At 43.3% G+C, this 18,593-nt stretch overlaps 1 protein-coding gene across 5 annotated transcripts in view; it reads right to left on the bottom strand.

Moving 5' to 3' along the window:
• Positions 1-336: 336 nt before the first annotated feature.
• The window catches only part of lin7b (lin-7 homolog B (C. elegans)), a 31,491-nt gene continuing 13,234 nt past the window's right edge, over positions 337-18,593 (bottom strand). For 3 of the 5 annotated variants that reach the window (XM_019358364.1, XM_005461609.2, XM_019358363.2), the window contains 3 exons: positions 17,204-17,413; positions 15,606-15,799; positions 337-901 (listed from right to left, as the gene is read on the bottom strand). In XM_019358364.1, the coding sequence (XP_019213909.1) occupies position 901; positions 15,606-15,799; positions 17,204-17,413 (405 nt within the window). In that variant the 3' untranslated portion in view covers positions 337-900. The remainder of the gene's footprint in view (positions 902-15,605; positions 15,800-17,203; positions 17,414-18,593) is intronic. The other 2 variants (XM_019358362.1, XM_003456867.4) reach the window with 2 other exon arrangements.

Genomic DNA, 18,593 nt, shown 5'->3' with positions numbered 1-18,593 from the left:
AAATACCAGTCCAGTTACCCCCCTATACTGTTTCATTCTGAATAAATGTTCCATGTCCTGTCCAAAATATAAACTGGCTTCAGCATGGCTTTCCCATCCTTGAGTTGCCAGGAATTACTGTACCATGAAATCATTAGGAGTAGTAAGGGCAGGTGTAAGGCCTGAAGAAATGAGGTTAGCAGGGATGGAAAAAAGCACTGGGAAAAAATGGTCAGGTCTATCAGCATTCCAAGAAACTGGGTCGAGTTTATGTAATTATGTTAGACTGCAAACTTGTGTTATGGGAGGATTGTAAGTGTGAGCACTATGTAGTATAAAAGACTACTAATATAGGAATATGAATTTTACACTGACTTTAATTCATGGGGAATTTGCAAATAAATATATAGACAAAGAATAAAATACAAAAAAATGTCAACAGTTTCACAAAATTGAACAAGCCATTCACAAATGCCAACACTTAGCCTTCTATCTGGGTCTATCTTGGGAAATGTTTTCTTCTGCTGCTGAGGTCTCCTGCAGAATGTGGACTCTAATCAGAAATGCAGTGTACTATAAAACACTTGAGGATGTGCAGTTTAGATTCTGATTAAGCTACACACTAGAGAGAATATTTTGGCCTTATGTAACAGGATGCTCAGGAAGACATCACTGTGGGAAAAGAAATTTACAGGCACGTTCTGACTACAAGCTAGCTCAGCACTTTTTCACTCGTCTAAGAAAGTGGCAAGAGGATCTTAAACTGCAGCTTTCAATGCTTCAGCTCAGGTAACAGCTGTTGGTTGACTACTTCTTTGCTTCCATCCATGGTCTTTCTTCCTGCTGGAACAGAAGAATCGGGACGTCTGGATGATAAATTAGATGAAAATGTTGGGCTAGTTAGCCTCTGGATTCTAGAGATCTGTAGAAGGAGAAATAATGCATTAATCTATATGGTGATATATGACCACAGCTATACAGTCTACAGGGAGTGCAGAATTATTAGGCAAGTTGTATTTTTGAGGAATAATTTAATTATTGAACAACAACCATGTTCTCAATGAACCCAAAAAACTCATTAATATCAAAGCTGAATGTTTTTGGAAGTAGTTTTTAGTTTGTTTTTAGTTTTAGCTATTTTAGGGGGATATCTGTGTGTGCAGGTGACTATTACTGTGCATAATTATTAGGCAACTTACAAAAAACAAATATATACCCATTTCAATTATTTATTTTTACCAGTGAAACCAATATAACATCTCCACATTCACAAATATACATTTCTGACATTCAAAAACAAAACAAAAACAAATCAGCGACCAATATAGCCACCTTTCTTTGCAAGGACACTCAAAAGCCTGCCATCCATGGATTCTGTCAGTGTTTTGATCTGTTCACCATCAACATTGCGTGCAGCAGCAACCACAGCCTCCCAGACACTGTTCAGAGAGGTGTACTGTTTTCCCTCCTTGTAAATCTCACATTTGATGATGGACCACAGGTTCTCAATGGGGTTCAGATCAGGTGAACAAGGAGGCCATGTCATTAGTTTTTCTTCTTTTATACCCTTTCTTGCCAGCCACGCTGTGGAGTACTTGGACGCGTGTGATGGAGCATTGTCCTGCATGAAAATCATGTTTTTCTTGAAGGATGCAGACTTCTTCCTGTACCACTGCTTGAAGAAGGTGTCTTCCAGAAACTGGCAGTAGGACTGGGAGTTGAGCTTGACTCCATCCTCAACCCGAAAAGGCCCCACAAGCTCATCTTTGATGATACCAGCCCAAACCAGTACTCCACCTCCACCTTGCTGGCGTCTGAGTCGGACTGGAGCTCTCTGCCCTTTACCAATCCAGCCACGGGCCCATCCATCTGGCCCATCAAGACTCACTCTCATTTCATCAGTCCATAAAACCTTAGAAAAATCAGTCTTGAGATATTTCTTGGCCCAGTCTTGACGTTTCAGCTTGTGTGTCTTGTTCAGTGGTGGTCGTCTTTCAGCCTTTCTTACCTTGGCCATGTCTCTGAGTATAGCACACCTTGTGCTTTTGGGCACTCCAGTGATGTTGCAGCTCTGAAATATGGCCAAACTGGTGGCAAGTGGCATCTTGGCAGCTGCACGCTTGACTTTTCTCAGTTCATGGGCAGTTATTTTGCGCCTTGGTTTTTCCACACGCTTCTTGCGACCCTGTTGACTATTTTGAATGAAACGCTTGATTGTTCGATGATCACGCTTCAGAAGCTTTGCAATTTTAAGACTGCTGCATCCCTCTGCAAGATATCTCACTATTTTTGACTTTTCTGAGCCTGTCAAGTCCTTCTTTTGACCCATTTTGCCAAAGGAAAGGAGGTTGCCTAATAATTATGCACTCCCTGTATTAGCCAGACCCTATTTGTTATTCAGGTTAATCTAATGAGTCTTATAAGATCCAAGCAGCTATGTTGTTGTCACACTGTAGGAGGCCCTGGGTAGATCCTGCACATGTTGGAGATATTATGTCTTTGGTGTTTTGAGAATGCCTTGGTGTGTGGGGATCGGGAATTTTGGGCATTTCTGCTTAGGCTGCTGCCCCTACAATGGAGGGATGGATCCATGGATCCATTTCTCCCACCTATAGCATCTTTGTCATACACCACCTGCTTACTTGATACATTTGTAATTCTTTGACATGTTGCATGAGAAAAATAAGAAAAAAAAGCATCCAGTAACTAATCCTTTAAGCTCCATTTGCACTTGGTATTTGGACAATCGTGTTCCAGATAGCCAAATCCTATCATATTCAGTTAATTTCAACTGACTATGAGCAAGCGCTGGAGACAGTGGGAATGAAAAACTCAATTTTAACAGGAAGAAACATCCGCAGAAATGGGCTCAACGAGGGGTAGCCATCTACTGCAACCAGTATCACATCCAGACTATCTCACCACTCCGTTACATATCCCATTTGTATGGGGAATGATCCCGCTTTGTCAGGGCGTGTGGATATTACCTTAAGACACTCTCCACAGCTATAAACGATAAAACAGCTGTGCAGATACACTGATTGTTTGATCTCCACTTCACTGTTGACTGCAGTGTCTGTGTGGTACCGTTAGTCCATTAGCTTTGTGGTGGGAGCATGTCTTTTGGCAGCTTCCCAGGGTTGCTGTTGCCCTGTCCGTTTCTCTGTAGTGACTAGTTCACTGTGATCCCTTCTGGCATAATTCCCATGGTCTTGAAGGTTTACATGTCCAGTGGGACCTTGTTGTGGCTGACATCATTAGGCCAGTGAGTGAGTGGGCCCTCAGTCACTCACCCCAGCCCTAGGTGGGAGCCAGTAGAGGACAGCTGTTAGGAAGAAGACCTTGATGTGGAGACTGTCATCTCTGGGTATAAGGACTTGTCTTGTGGACAGCCATTGGCTAGCTCCCCAGGAACAGAGTTGGGCCAGAGTCACTTTTCGGATGTGATTGGCAAGGCATCCGGTGCTCTGGATATTGCTCTCTCTGAAAACCCTGTAGTGCCTGCATCCAGGTTTAAGACGTTGGACAGCCGCAGCCTTCTCAGATGTAGGTGTTGCTGCTGCCTGACTTTAAGGACCTGATGAGCCAGCAATTTGGTTCTTCTGCACAGGTGGCCCCTGACTGTAAGAGGTTCTCTAAGGTGTCCAGGTGCTCTGGGAGCGCTAGGAGGTCCAGGGCTCCACGCCTCAGTCAGCACCTAAGGTTCCAGCATGGGGCCCCGGGGACCTCAGGTCTCACCTTTTGTAGGCATAGCAACTGCCAACAAGGTAGAGGAGGAGGACGTGCAGCTAAAGCTTGGACGTCCTCCAGTCATCCCCCTCCCTGATCTTTCCTGGAGCCAGGCTCCTCTCCTGTCTGAGTCACGGGGTGGCTCAGTCAGCTGTTCGAACCCATGGGTGGTATCCACAATTATCTCGACAACTGTCTGATCTGTGCTGTGTCAAAAGAACAGTGCCGAAGTCATGCAGTGATGCTCTTGGCTCATGGTCTGCGCATGAACAGCCATTGGACCAGCCACTGGGCAACCCAGCACATAAATGTGTTGGAGCTGTGAGCTGTCCTCCTTGTACTCCAGCAATTCCTGCCAAGGCTGAGAGGCTACAATGTGATTTTCAGGACAGACCGCACGATCACACCAGCGTACATCAACAGGCACGGGGGCCTAGGCTTTCTCCTTCTCTGCAGGATGGTGACCAATAAAGTATAATATTGTGCGAATGTCTTGAGCCATCCCTATTTTCCCCCTCCCTATAATCCAGGGGTCGGCAACCCTAGGCACGCGTGCCACCGTTGGCACGCGAAGGGTTAACTGATGGCACGCACGACCATAGCTGGACTGGACATCGGGCATACCGGACATTTGCTCGGTGGCCCGATGATTTTATTTTTTTTTTGGTGGTGGATTGGCCAGACGCTGGTCGGTCTGTAAAAATAACTCAGTTGTTTGGTGGTGGCTATGGCGTAGCTTCCACAGATTCAGTAAAATTAACAAGTGGTGGAGGCCAGCAGGTGGATGAGGGAAAGGGGAGGCAGGAGGAGCAGAGACCCGAGGCAGCACTGGTCCGAGTGTCAGGTGAACTGAACTTCAGGTAAGAAGTTATGACCTGCAGTCTATCTGGGTCAGATATAAACCAAGTTTAGGTGGAGTTTATTTTCGTTGTGCTGACTTTTTACAGTCAGTTACAATAACTCGTACTGCGTGCTAGCTAGCATGACGGAGTTTATATACTGCTGGGCGGGTGCTATGATTTTATTGATAGTGAACTTTATTTTATTCATAAGGTTAGTTAGTAGAGTTGCCAACCCTCCGGTACAAACGGAATCGTCCTGCATTCAGAGAAATTATTACGCGTTTCATCTTTGTTGAGCTGAGAAGGAACACAGTTTGTCCCGGACTTCAGCCAGGATGGAAAAAGACACACAGCTGGAGTTATTGTGTCTTTGCTGCACAGCTGCATCTTCTTCTTCTCTCATTCTCTCCCCTCTCTCTCCTGTTGCTACTTCAATCGTGAAACTGATCAGTGATCAGCTGATCAGCTTTTCTCTCTTGTTTGTTTATCGCTCACTTTGCGCCAGAAAGAGGAAACAGCAGCACGTTTAAGCTTGATCAGCTGTTGTTAGAATTTATTTAATATTAATTTCTAGTATCAGCTGATGTTTGCTGGAGCCACAGCTGTAAAGCTGCTGGTCATGATATCGGTTTGTATATCTGGTGAGAGGGAAACATGAAGATGAAACCAGGAGATGTCCTTACTGAATCATCAGAGCTGAACAGGTGATGGAGAAACAGGTTTACCTTTTAGGTGACATGGATGAGTTGAAGGGAAGTTATGAACTGTTTCTGAGAGACAAATAACACCAGGATCCTTTTCTATGTAGCTGACAGCTGGTAACTGTGCAGGGGCGGGTCTAGCAAAGTTATGCCAGGGGGCCAGGTAGGGGTGTTAACAGGGAAAGGGGGGCACAAAGAAATACTTTCTTATTCTCATTTAAAATGTCTGGCTGTTATTAAATAATTATCTGAAGCTTACAACCAAAGTTTTTATCTGACGTAAAATGAATAGAAATCATACATTTACCAACAAGACAGAGTACATCACTGTCACAACAGCGTTTGTTTTCATTCAAAGGCTTTATGGCTTTAATATCTGGGGGGCCGGTCTTTAGTCAAAATGCATCCATAGACTCGAGACACAATGCATTTTTGGGACTTTCAGGTGTATGGACCAATGTTTTATTTTCTGATCAAACCAGAAATCTTTAATGAGCAGCTGGATTTGTCTGGCATTAAATGGCTGAGTTAATGCCAGTTAATGCGACATCGAAGCAGCTGGAATCCACAGCTGTGCGTGTTCATGGAGCTGCATTTTCACCTGCTGGACATCACTACCTGACAAGTTTAACTGTCTTCAGAACATTGCAGAGGCCTTATTGACAGTATTTGGCTCTACATATCTGTGTGAGCAGATTTTCTCTCACATGAGTGTCCTCAGGTAGCCGTCTGAATGCTGGACACTCGGAGACCTGTGTCTCTGAGTGGGAGACCAGAGATCACATTAACATGTGTATCCCTGTATTAACAAACATACCATATTGGCCCAATTTATTTTTCTTATTGTTGTGAGGAGACCATAAATAGCATTTGTATTTTCTGTTGTACAGTTCATTTGCTGTTATGGATAAAAAGAGTCTTTTTTTGTTTTCAAATAGTGGATAACTATTCGCTGATAGCTGCCAACATCTGCGAACAAATGTAATTCTGTAAAGTGGTTCTATATAGTGTGTAACTGTTAATATAGAGCGTTATTAAATTTATTGCTAATGCAATCATATGGCACACTGACTTCTGAGGAAATTTTAAATGGCACTCGCCATCAGAAAGGTTGCCTACTCCTGCTATAATCATTGCACAATAAGAGGTGCAATGATTTAATGAAAAATGTAAACATACAATGAAATATATCATAAACACTTTGTCCAATTCTAACAAGCTTAATAGTCAATATAAGGTAATCACCTTTTGCTCAATTCTTCCAGACACGTTCATTCTTTTTATTGCACTGATCAAAATCTGACTGTAGTCAGTCAGTCAGCAAGATTCCCAACACCACTAATTGAATTGGCCAAAACATGCCAGAGGCTTCACCATGTGTTGCTCTAGACACTGATTGTTGTAGGTTTCTCATGATCTCATTTGTACATGTTGATGATGATTTGAAGCAAACATTTCAAATTTGGATACATTTCTCTGTAAGACCTGGTGCCACTGATTTTCAGTCCAGTTTTTGTGTCATTTGGCATCCCAAAGCATTTTATCCCTGTTTGCCTTCCTTAAGAATGGCTTCGTGGTAGACCCTTTTCCACTAAGACCATTTCTGCTGAGGTTTCGGTAAATGGTACTGTCCCTTCAGTTCCATCTGTGTTTCCCGTTTCTAAAAACACGACTCTCAGATACTGTTTACTTCCTGTGAAAAGTTTCTAGACATGTCACATCTTGGGTTGCTGTAACTCAAGAGTTAGACCAGGTGCTTGAGTAGAAAAGTGCTTTCTAAGAACCAGGTTATTCATTCTTTTGTTAAGTTTCTTTAGATTTTTAAAGGTTACCTTGCACATCATAACAAGATATGCAAAGTTACTGGTTAATAGCTGTGGCAGGGTGTGGTCTGCTGCGCGGCTGCAGGGAAAGGGTGGAGCAGTGGGTTCAGGGTGTGTGTCAGGGGAGGCCGACTCATACAGCTGACCTCCATCATCTGATAATGTCTCCATTTGAGTCGCCAGAACCAGAAGAGAGATCTGTGTGTAGCATAAAGAACGAGGAGGGCAGCTGGAAAGCTGCCACAGCGACAGTCTGGAAATAAAGAAAAATGAACAGTGCTGTGCAGGGGTCCACAACAGCTTTGATGTTATTTTATACCTCCCAGTGTTATCTTTGGCAGTTTTCTTAGACATTTCCACTACATAAATGGGAGGAATTATTTGGTTTTGTTGAAAGGAAGGATGTTGGCCAGGCCTGACTTGCCCAAACATATAGTGTGGGTCTGGAAATGTCTGACAGAGGCCTCAGTCTGCAAGATCTTTGGCAGAACTTCAACAGTATGCTGAAGGAGGTTGGGGGCATTAGCTGGACCATTCTGCACTAGGATCCTGTGCAGGACTATTTTTTTCAATCTGGCTGCCAGCGGCGGCTCATTTAAACTTATTATTATTAACTCATTGTTTTTCCATCCAGATCAAAAATACATGCAGCTGTCTGTACTTTGAAAGCTTTCATCCTGGCAGGTGATGGATTCTCTAAAACACACACGTAGATGTCACTGAACAGGAGCAATGTGAAACTATCAAATACTAGGAAATACAAGAACTTTGCCACACTTCTCACAAGTGCAGCTCTTTACCTTCTTGGTTCTTAATGATGTTAAAACTTTTCCAAATAATTGATTTTCCACTCTTTCACTCCAGCCTTAATTTTGTTACTACCATCAGTTGCACTCTCCATCCTCCTAGCATTCTTGGGACCCACTGTCTATTTTTAGCCACCTGCTTCTGCCCACAGCAACCTTAAAACCGCCTGCTCCTGCAAGATTTGTAGCCCTTTCTCATTAGTACCCACTCAGGTCAGCTTGATGTTTTTAGGGTTTTCCACTAGGTCATAGCACATGTTACCAGGTACTTTTTTAGTACCTACTCTGCTGGGTTCCAAGCAATCCAAGGCAATCCGAAAATGTGACGTCAAAAGACTGCATGGTCCCCGAGTCTGACAAAAAGCAGAGTTGCATCGAGCCAGTCTGAGTAGGTATAATGGAAAAAGGGTTTAAGTGGCTGAGCCCAGCTCGTAAAAAACAACCCCACACCATAATCCCCCCACCACCAAACTTTACACTTGTCACAGTGCAGTTAGACAAGTGCTGTTCTCCACTAAAAACTGACCTGTCCTGTGGATTACCAGACACAGAAGCGTGATTCATCCCTCCAGAGAGCATGTCTCCGCTGCTCTAGAGTACTGTGGTGTTGTGCTTTACACCACTACATATGATACTTTGCATTGAACATGGTAATGTAAGGCTTGGATGCAGCGGCTCGACCATGGAAACACATTCTGTGAAGCTCTAAATGCACTTTTGGAGTTCTGTGACTGATGCTGCAGAAAGTTAGCAGTTGACAGTTTTATGGAGCTATGGCCACAAGGCAGTTGGTGCCAGATGGTAGACACTGGAGCTGCTGCAGTATAGGGTACTTGGACCAGTGCAACGGGCCTTCAGTCTCTGCACAACTGCAGTGAGAGCTTGCTCCCTATTGCTGGCAATACGTTGGAGCCATTTCCGGTGGGTGTTGGACTCTGCACTTATACTTTGTCACTGATTCAGTTCATAATTTTTCTGGAAAGAATTTCTAGGCATAGCCAAGTTCAGGAATGTGGAGCGAGGGGAAGGAGGGAGTGACAGACAGTTTGGTGCTGCTTCTGCAGTCATGCAGTGCTGCACCAGTCCACTGGGGTAAGGAAGGTTAAGTAGTGACTGAAAGAATGAGAAATGAGCTTCCTCTGAGGGCTGGCTGGACTCTCCTCCTAGAGATGGTGTGAGGAGATCTCAGAATAGAGCCTCTCTTCTCCTCCTCGAAAGGCTGAGGTTTTTCGGACATGTATCACTTCAGTGACACATATGATTTATACAAAATGATGCTGGTAGAAGAAGGAAATGGAGAAGCTCAGACAAATTTGGAGAGGTGAGGCTGAAGATGGCCTTCAATGTCAGTAGGAGAATTTTGAAGTTGATACAGAATTTTATTGGGGGCCAGTAAAGCTGTTGCAAAACAAGAGTGATGTGGTGAACAGAGGAGGTTCTAGTGGTAATATGGGTAGCTAAATCCAGGACCAGCTGAATCATAGGGAGGAATGTGTGACTAAGACCAAAGAAGAGGGAGAACAGGGAACTGCAGCAATCCAGGCAAGCAATGTGTTTGTGTTATTTTAGCCAACATGTAATTGGTGCAGACGGACCGTTTGTATGTGCGCTAAGTCACTTTTTCCTGCATCTGCTGACCTGCTCCCGGGCCAAACAGATGAAATCTCTGACAGGCTTAGCTGACCCACTCCCATCTCCCCATGCCCACATCCCTGACACTGAACCAGCCCAACTGATATCTGAAGAAGCAGCTGTGTTATTTTATAGCAAAATATATGTCTAACTGCAGGAAGCCACTTGGGAAATATAAGTCCTTTCCTATACACTATTTATTTTGTATAATAATACATTATCATTTTAACCCACATACACAGAGAACTTTTGGAGAAGTGTGTATTGCTTGATATTGTGTCTCGGAAGATAATGCCAAGGGGCAGATGATTATGATGATGTTAAAAAGGAGCGGCACCAGGACAAAACCCTGGGGCACACCTGAAGTGACTGAGGAAGGCTGGGATGTCATCAATTTGAGCTAAATGAACCAAGTACAGTCTGAAAGGTAAGACTTAAACCAGTCAAGTGGAGTGTGAGTGATACCAATGAAAGATAATCTGTTGAGAAAAGTGGTATGACTGATTGTTCCAAAGGCAGCACTGAGGTCAAGGAGGATGAGAACACTAAGCAAACCCAATTCAAAGGTCATGAGAAGGTCATTGGTAATTTCTCTGTACAATGAAACAAGAGAAAACCTGAGTGAAAACGTTTGCACAAACTGTTATGAGATAAATGGAAATGACGTCGAGTAGCTACTATTTTTTCAAGAAGTTTGGAAATGAAAGGAAGATTAAAAGTAGGACTGAAATGACTGAAGTTAGTAGGATTAGCACATGGTTTTTCAGGATTGGGGTTATTGCAGCAGTTTTGGAGGATGCAGAGAGAGTTCTGGTAATGACAGCGGAGTCGATGATGGGAGAGTCAAGAGGAACCAGAAAGGGGAGGCAAACTTTAATGAGGACTGTAGAAAGAGGGCCCAGCTGACAAGTAGATGGCTTGGACTTACCAGTGGGGTCTGACATTTCTGAGGAGGTGGGGAGCTGGAAAGGAGAGAGAGACTGAGTGGGTGAGGGAGGATCAGAAGAAATAGTGCAGGAACTTGGACCAAGATGCTGATGAATCTTTTTGTCCATTAAAGAAAAACATAAGAGAATTACAAAAAACCAACTGAGACCAGGTGAGATAGTAAAGAGTCCAGTGGCTGATATTGTTAAGCAATGAAAACTGTGACTTGGTGTTGCCTTCTTTAGAAGAGATTATACTTGAAGAGTACCTGGACTTGGTTTGTCCTTATAATGTAGTATATATTTCTTATACCACTCTTTATAAATACTGAGTCCATTTTTTCTACAGAGCCTCTCAAGATGGCAACCTTTGGCTTTCAGTAGTCCAAGTTCAGGTGTAACCCACAGGGCAGAAACAAAGAAAAACAGATTTGCTTTTTTATTGGAGCAAAGGAATTAAGAATATCATGCAGTCCAGTGTTGTGGAGTGAAACCAGTTAAGTTACGGTGGATAAGTTACGAACATTCATGAGTCAATGCTAGAGGAAAGAGAATTAAAATCAATGTCCTCGATTGTAGGGAAGAAAATAAGAGGAGAGTGAGTTTAACACTGAATGACAGACAAAAATGATCAGTTTTAGGTGGTTCGTCTGCTGAACAGTCAAGAGGGGTTACACAAGAGCAGTAAATCAGGTCCCACATGTGTGGAAACAGCAGTATGCTGCTGATATCCAAAGCTTTCAAGGCAGGATACAAAAAAAGTGTGTTATTAATGTTGTCTTTGTGAATTGTAACCCCCCCCCCCCCCCCCAGCACTATTGTGTTTGGTAAGAGAAAGGATAGCTTTGTAAGGAAGACAGCAACGTGACTTAATAAGTCAGTGTTAAATTTAGAGGGACGGTAGACAGCTGTAGTAATGATACGAGTAGGTCACGGCAGTTGATACTCAGCAGATTCAAAATAACTGAAGACCGGAGTAGACACCAATATGACTTTTCACTTCTAGCCAAAAATGATCATGAAGCCTCCTGCCTGGCCAGTTCCACAAGCTACACACATATACAGTGGCTTGCAAAAGTATTCGGCCCCCTTGAACTTTTCCACATTTTGTCACAATACAGCCACAAACATGAATCAATGTTATTTGAATTCCAGGTGAAAGACTAATACAAAGTGGTGCACACGTGAGAAGTGGAACGAAAATCATACATGATTCCAAACATTTTTTATAAATAAATAACTGCAAAGTCCAAAGAACACACCAGACAGGTCAGGGATAAAGTTATTGAGAAATTTAAAGCAGGCTTAGGCTACAAAAAGATTTCCCAAGCCTTGAACATCCCACGGAGCACTGTTCATGCCATCATTCAGAAATGGAAGGAGTATGGCACAACTGTAAACCTACCAAGACAAGGCCGTCCACCTAAACTCACAGGCCGAACAAGGAGAGCGCTGATCAGAAATGCAGCCAAGAGGCCCATGGTGACTCTGGACGAGCTGCAGAGATCTACAGCTCAGGTGGGGGAATCTGTCCATAGGACAACTATTAGTCGTGCACTGCACAAAGTTGGCCTTTATGGAAGAGTGGCAAGAAGAAAGCCATTGTTAACAGAAAACCATAAGAAGTCCCGTTTGCAGTTTGCCACAAGCCATGTGGGGGACACAGCAAACATGTGGAAGAAGGTGCTCTGGTCAGATGAGACCAAAATGGAACTTTTTGGCCAAAATGCAAAACGCTATGTGTGGCGGAAAACTAACACTGCACATCACTCTGAACACACCATCCCCACTGTCACATATGGTGGTGGCAGCATCATGCTCTGGGGGTGCTTCTCTTCAGCAGGGACAGGGAAGCTGGTCAGAGTTGATGGGAAGATGGATGGAGCCAAATACAGGGCAATCTTGGAAGAAAACCTCTTGGAGTCTGCAAAAGACTTGAGACTGGGGCGGAGGTTCACCTTCCAGCAGGACAACCACCCTAAACATAAAGCCAGGGCAACAATGGAACGGTTTAAAACAAAACATATCCATGTGTTAGAATGGCCCAGTCAAAGTCCAGATCTAAATCCAATCAAGAATCTGTGGCAAGATCTGAAAACTGCTGTTCACAAACGCTGTCCATCTAATCTGACTGAGCTGGAGCTGTTTTGCAAAGAAGAATGAGCAAAGATTTCAGTCTGTAGATGTGCAAAGCTGGTAGAGACATACCCTAAAAGACTGGCAGCTGTAACTGCAGCAAAAGGTGGTTCTACAAAGTATTGACTCAGGGGGCTGAATAATTACGCACACCCCACTTTGCAGTTATTTATTTGTAACAAATGTTTGGAATCATGTATGATTTTCGTTCCACTTCTCACATGTACACCACTTTGTGTTGGTCTTTCACCTGGAATTCCAATAAAATTGATTCATGTTTGTGGCTGTAATGTGACAAAATGTGGGAAAGTTCAAGGGGGCCGAATACTTTTGCAAGCCACTGTAAATAACCCTCAGAGAAGTGGGATCAATGAGTCGGGAGAAGTCATGGGGTTGTTGCCGTGTCTCAGTCAAGCTGGGAAAGTCTGATTTACGGTTGGTGAGGAGATGCTGGATTAGATGGTCTTTGCACATAAGTGTGTAATAGATCAACAAAGACAGTGGTGTTATTACATGTGGCAGACCGAGTTACATTGGATAACACACTGTGGTCATTAACCTGACCAATATTGCATTTCACCAAAACAATGTGGGACTCTGTAGTTTTCTTTGGTCCCCTCCCCAATCAGACCAGGAGTGACATGTTTAGCCGCATGTTCTCCTTAAATTGCTGGCTGTCTGAGTGGTGTCCCAGAAACGATGTGGGCTTCATAGATAATTGGCAAACCTTCTGGAGGAAACCTGGTCTTGTTAGGAGAGACGGCATCCATCCCACTTTGGATGGAGCAGCTCTCATTTCTAGAAATATGGACCAATTTATTAAACCCCCAAAATATGACTATCCAGAGTTGGGACCAGGAAGCAGAGTTGCAGTCTTACACGCCTCTCTGCAGCTTCTCTCCTCCTGCTACCCCCCCCCCCGAACCCCATCTCCATAGAGACTGTGTCAGCTCCCAAACAGGCAAAAAACAAACTAAAAACCAGCAATAAACAACTTAAACATAAAAAATCTGTAAAGCCAGAACATCTTACTATTCATCACTGATTGAAGAAAATAAGAACAACCCCAGGTTTCTCTTCAGCACTGTAGCCAGGCTGACAAACAGTCAGAGCTCTACTGAGCCAACCATCCCTTTAACGTTAACTAGTAATGACTTCATGAACTTCTTCACAAATAAAATTTTTATCATTAGAGACAAAATTACCAATAATCATCCCACAGATGTAATATTATCTACAGCTACTTTTAGTACCATTGATGTTAAGTTAGACTCTTTTTCTCCAATTGATCTTTCTGAGTTAACTTCAATAATTACTTCCTCCAAACCATCAACGTGTCTTTTAGACCCCATTCCCACAAAACTGCTCAAAGAAGTCCTGCCATTAATTAATGCTTCGATCTTAAATATGATCACACGAAGGTTAATTATGGAGTTCCACAGGGACTTTTTAGTGCTAGTGCTCAGAAGACATAGCATAAATTTTCACTGCTATGCAGATGACACGCAGCTCTATCTATCCATGAAGCCAGGTAACACACACCAATTAGTTAAACTGCAGGAATGTCTTAAAGACATAAAGACCTGGATGGCCGCTAACTTTCTGCTTCTTAATTCAGATCAAACTGAGGTTATTGTACTCGGCCCTGAAAATCTTAGAAATATGGTATCTAAGCAGATTCTTACTCTGGATGGCATTACCTTGGCCTCCAGTAACACTGTGAGGAACCTTGGAGTCATTTTTGACCAGGACATGTCCTTCAACGCACATATTAAACAAATATGTAAGACTGCTTTCTTCCATTTGCGCAACATCTCTAAAATTAGAAATATCCTGTCTCAGAGTGACGCTGAAAAACTAGTTCATGCATTTATTACTTCCAGGCTGGACTACTGTAATTCATTATTATCAGGATGTCCTAAAAACTCCCTGAAAAGCCTTCAGTTAATCCAAAATGCTGCAGCAAGAGTCCTGACAGGGACTAGAAAGAGAGAGCATATTTCTCCTGTTTTGGCTTCCCTTCATTGGCTTCCTGTTAAATCCAGAATTCAAAATCCTGCTCCTCACATACAAGGTCTTAAATAATCAGGCCCCATCTTATCTTAATGACGTTGTAGTACCATATCACCCTATTAGAGCACTTCGCTCTCACACTGCAGGCCTACTTGTTGTTCCTAGAGTATTTAAAAGTAGAATGGGAGGCAGAGCCTTCAGTTTTCAGGCCCCTCTTCTGTGGAACCAGCTTCCAGTTTGGATTCAGGAGACAGACACTATCTCTACTTTTAAGATTAGGCTTAAAACTTTCCTTTTTGCTAAAGCATATAGTTAGGGCTGGACCAGGTGACCCTGAATCCTCCCTTAGTTATGCTGCAATAGACGTAGGCTGCCGGGGATTCCCATGATGCATTGAGTTTTTCCTTTCCAGTCACCTTTCTCACTCACTATGTGTTAATAGACCTCTCTGCATCGAATCATATCTGTTATTAATCTCTGTCTCTCTTCCACAGCATGTCTTTATCCTGTTTTCCTTCTTTCACCCCAACCAATCACAGCAGATGGCCCCGCCCCTCCCTGAGCCTGGTTCTGCCGGAGGTTTCTTCCTGTTAAAAGGGAGTTTTTCCTTCCCACTGTCGCCAAAGTGCTTGCTCATAGGGGGTCATATGATTGTTGGGTTTTTCTCTGTATGTATTATTGTACGATCGACTGTGCAATATAAAGGTGACTGTTGTTGTGATTTGTCACTGTTTAAATAAAAGTTTAAATAAAATTCAATCTCGTATGCATCTAATTTTAAACATTTGATATGTATTTTGTGTTCTACTGTGAATAAAATATGAGTTTATTAGATGTGCAAATCATCTGTTTTTATTTACACAGAACTGGTGGTGTATTGTGTAAACACTGAAAAACTGTCCACTGTCATTGACAATGGTCACCTGACTAGTTGCCACACTCAGGATAATAGCAGTGTGTACTCAAACATATGGTTACATGTATTACATTACATATCAATATGTGTATGGGTGCACACCACATAGAAACATGCTGACTGTAGACTAACGAGTAGCTGGTGTGCTGCTGTCGTCTCCGGGCACTCCTTATCTTCTCAAAGCGAGCCTCCATTTCCTCCAGCACCTTCGGGGTGTAGCGGACCACCAACTTGACTGATCCCTGTGCAGCCTTCAGCAGCTCAACAGCCTTTTCATGGTGCTCCCCTTCAACACTCTGCATGAAGACCAACACAAAACAGAGGTCTCACATGTTACAAGAAGCTGTTTCTCCCTACTACGTTTACTCTTTCACTCATAAAGTCAACATTTGATGACCTCCCCTCTACCCTTAATGATGTGGTTTGACAGTGATTGGAATAGGTTGTGGGTTTTTCCGAGGGTTGCCCTGGTAAGCCGTACGGACCGAGATCACCCTCATTAACTTCTGATGCACACCCAGTCATTTTGTTCTGGAAGGAGGCCTGAAATATGACAGAAATGGCTCCGTCGAGAAAAGAGAAACAAGAACGACTTCTTATCAACCTTCCCAAGAGCGAAAGGACAGTGCTAACCTGTTTCAGCTATGAAGATACACTGACATGTACTTCTACAGTATTCCTTCATTTCAGAGAGATGGATGTACTCTTATGTTTTCACATCTCTTGTCACGTATGGGTAGAGTACCTCTCCAACCTCCCAGTGATGTGGGCTGGGCAACCAGTTCTACCTCTCAGGGTGCTAGTAACCTGTTGTTATGGTTACATCTGAGACATATTAAAGCGACTGATGGAGTAGCTTTAACATCTTCACTATCAATGTTGGACAAGGTAGACTGTAGGTTAAGAGCAGTCTTTTAAGCTTTTCCACTGCATTTAGGGAGAATTTAAAGCCGTTGCACAGATTCTCTAACCTCTCTCAGCATGCCAGCATAAGAAACACTGCACCATTCACACATTTAGGAACTCAGGGTGAACCTCACCCACCCCAGAGGCCCAGCCACCACGGAGGTGTTTAACTACCTCAGTGATGGACGAGTCGTCTCTCCTGTCCCCAGCCTTTGCTTCTACAGGAGACGGATCAGTGGGCTTAAGGAGGTCCTCAGAGTACTGACTCTGTCGTCCCATTGTCCCAGTGGGAACAACAGTGAGATCTGAAGGGAACTGACAGGGAGGAATGGCCCTCGACCCCCACCCAACACACTTTGCCCCTGACCCCTACAACACCTTATCCAGGCCAACAGGTAGGCTAAATGAATCAATTAGTATCAAACAGTATCAATTATTTATACCAATTATAATATAACAATACTGTATATTTATTTAGATGTTCTACTGAACATACATAAAGTACAAAATGAACTAGAAATGATAATAAATGTGACTGTTGATGCGCTTCACCACTCCTTTCTTAAAAACAAAGTGTAAATGTGCCGTATATGAAGAGATGTTCCAGCATTTTGTGTTTATGTTTGAATTTATAAATTTTAGAGACAATGGTTTTAAATGGTGTCTTGAAACTGGATAAATAATTAATAAATAATCCCATGATTCAGTTACTGCTTTTGGTCTGGAGTTTCAAGCTTCCCGCTGTGTGCACCTCCCCTCAGCAGGTTGTCAGTGGGCTTCTGTGATCCTCTTACCACACCATTGACAGAAAGTAGCTGGTCTCCTCTCTTCAGCCCACCTTGGCGGTCAGCCACTCCTCCAGGGATAACTCTTGAGATATAGATGGGTGAGTTCTGCTCTTTTCCACCCATGATGTTAAAGCCCAGCCCCTCTTCTGTCTTGGGCAGTTCTACCACCCGTGGGTGGGCGTGCCCCTCACTGGCTGCAAAGGCTGCCACTGTGGCCTAATCAGAGAGGAAACCACATGATGAGCAAAACAACAGGTTCTATTTTACATCACATCTCCAGTTACCTCCCTCTATTTGTTACACAAAACAGAGGATCTGACCGTACACATATGGGAGGACAAATATATGCTGCATTCAAAGGATGCGGTGCAAAACAAGCTATTTCCCACACTGGTTGTGTTAAATGTGGGCCTGTTTATAGACGATCATGCTCTGAGTAACTGATGAAGTCCACAGCATGTCTTTGTCCTGTCTTCCTCCTCTCACCTCAGAGATGGCCCCGCCCCTCCCTGAGCCTGGCTCTGTCGGAGGTTTCTTCCTGTTAAAAGGGAGTTTTTCCTTCCCACTGTCGCCAAAGTGCTTGTTCATAGGGGGTCATGTGATTGTTGGGTTTTTCTCTGTATGTATTATTGTAGGGTCTACCTTACAGTATAAAGCACCTGGAGGCGACTGTTGTTGTGATTTGTCGCTGTGTAAATGAAACTGAATTGAACTGAATAAAGTAAAAAGTTGTATACAAAACTGAGCCGCCACATTGGTGTTTTGTATAAAAAATACTTTTAAGAGAAACTGCAGCAGATACACCCACAGCCCAGAGAGACCTGCTGTAGTTAGAGCTGACTGTTATTAGTTGGGTGGTTACATGTCAGATCAACCAAGCTGTATCTGATTGGATAAAAATGTTATGACACATTTGAACATCCCAACCAGTCAGAGGAACATGGAAATCTCAAAGAAACTGGCAGCTCCCAGTAGATGCACCCCTGGTAATGTCTTTCCCTCTTCAGCTGTTAAGAGGAGGGACTGACAGAGAGACTCAGCACTTTTCATCCAGACTCAGACCACAGGTCAATAATGTAAAAGATGCAAAACTGAAATAAAACATGTCACAGCTGCAGAGTATCATGTTTCCTATATGCACTGCATCTACAGTCTAAGATGACCTAAATCAACAGTCTGCTGGGTGTGTCTGTGAGCCACCTCTCCCTCTCACTATCCAGAACGTGTTGTGACAAAGACACACACACACACACACACAAACAACACTGCTGTGCTCTCTCCTCCGGTCAGCTCTGCCACTGGAATATTTCATGTGCACTTTGAGCACCTTGAGGCAACTGTTGTGATTTGACTCTATAGAAATAAAACCGAATAGAACTGAATTACATAATTTTAA

Source organism: Oreochromis niloticus, linkage group LG4 (genome assembly GCF_001858045.2).
Source record: "Oreochromis niloticus isolate F11D_XX linkage group LG4, O_niloticus_UMD_NMBU, whole genome shotgun sequence".
Taxonomy (NCBI): Eukaryota; Metazoa; Chordata; class Actinopteri; order Cichliformes; family Cichlidae; genus Oreochromis; species Oreochromis niloticus.
This window is presented reverse-complemented; position numbering and strand designations above follow the sequence as displayed.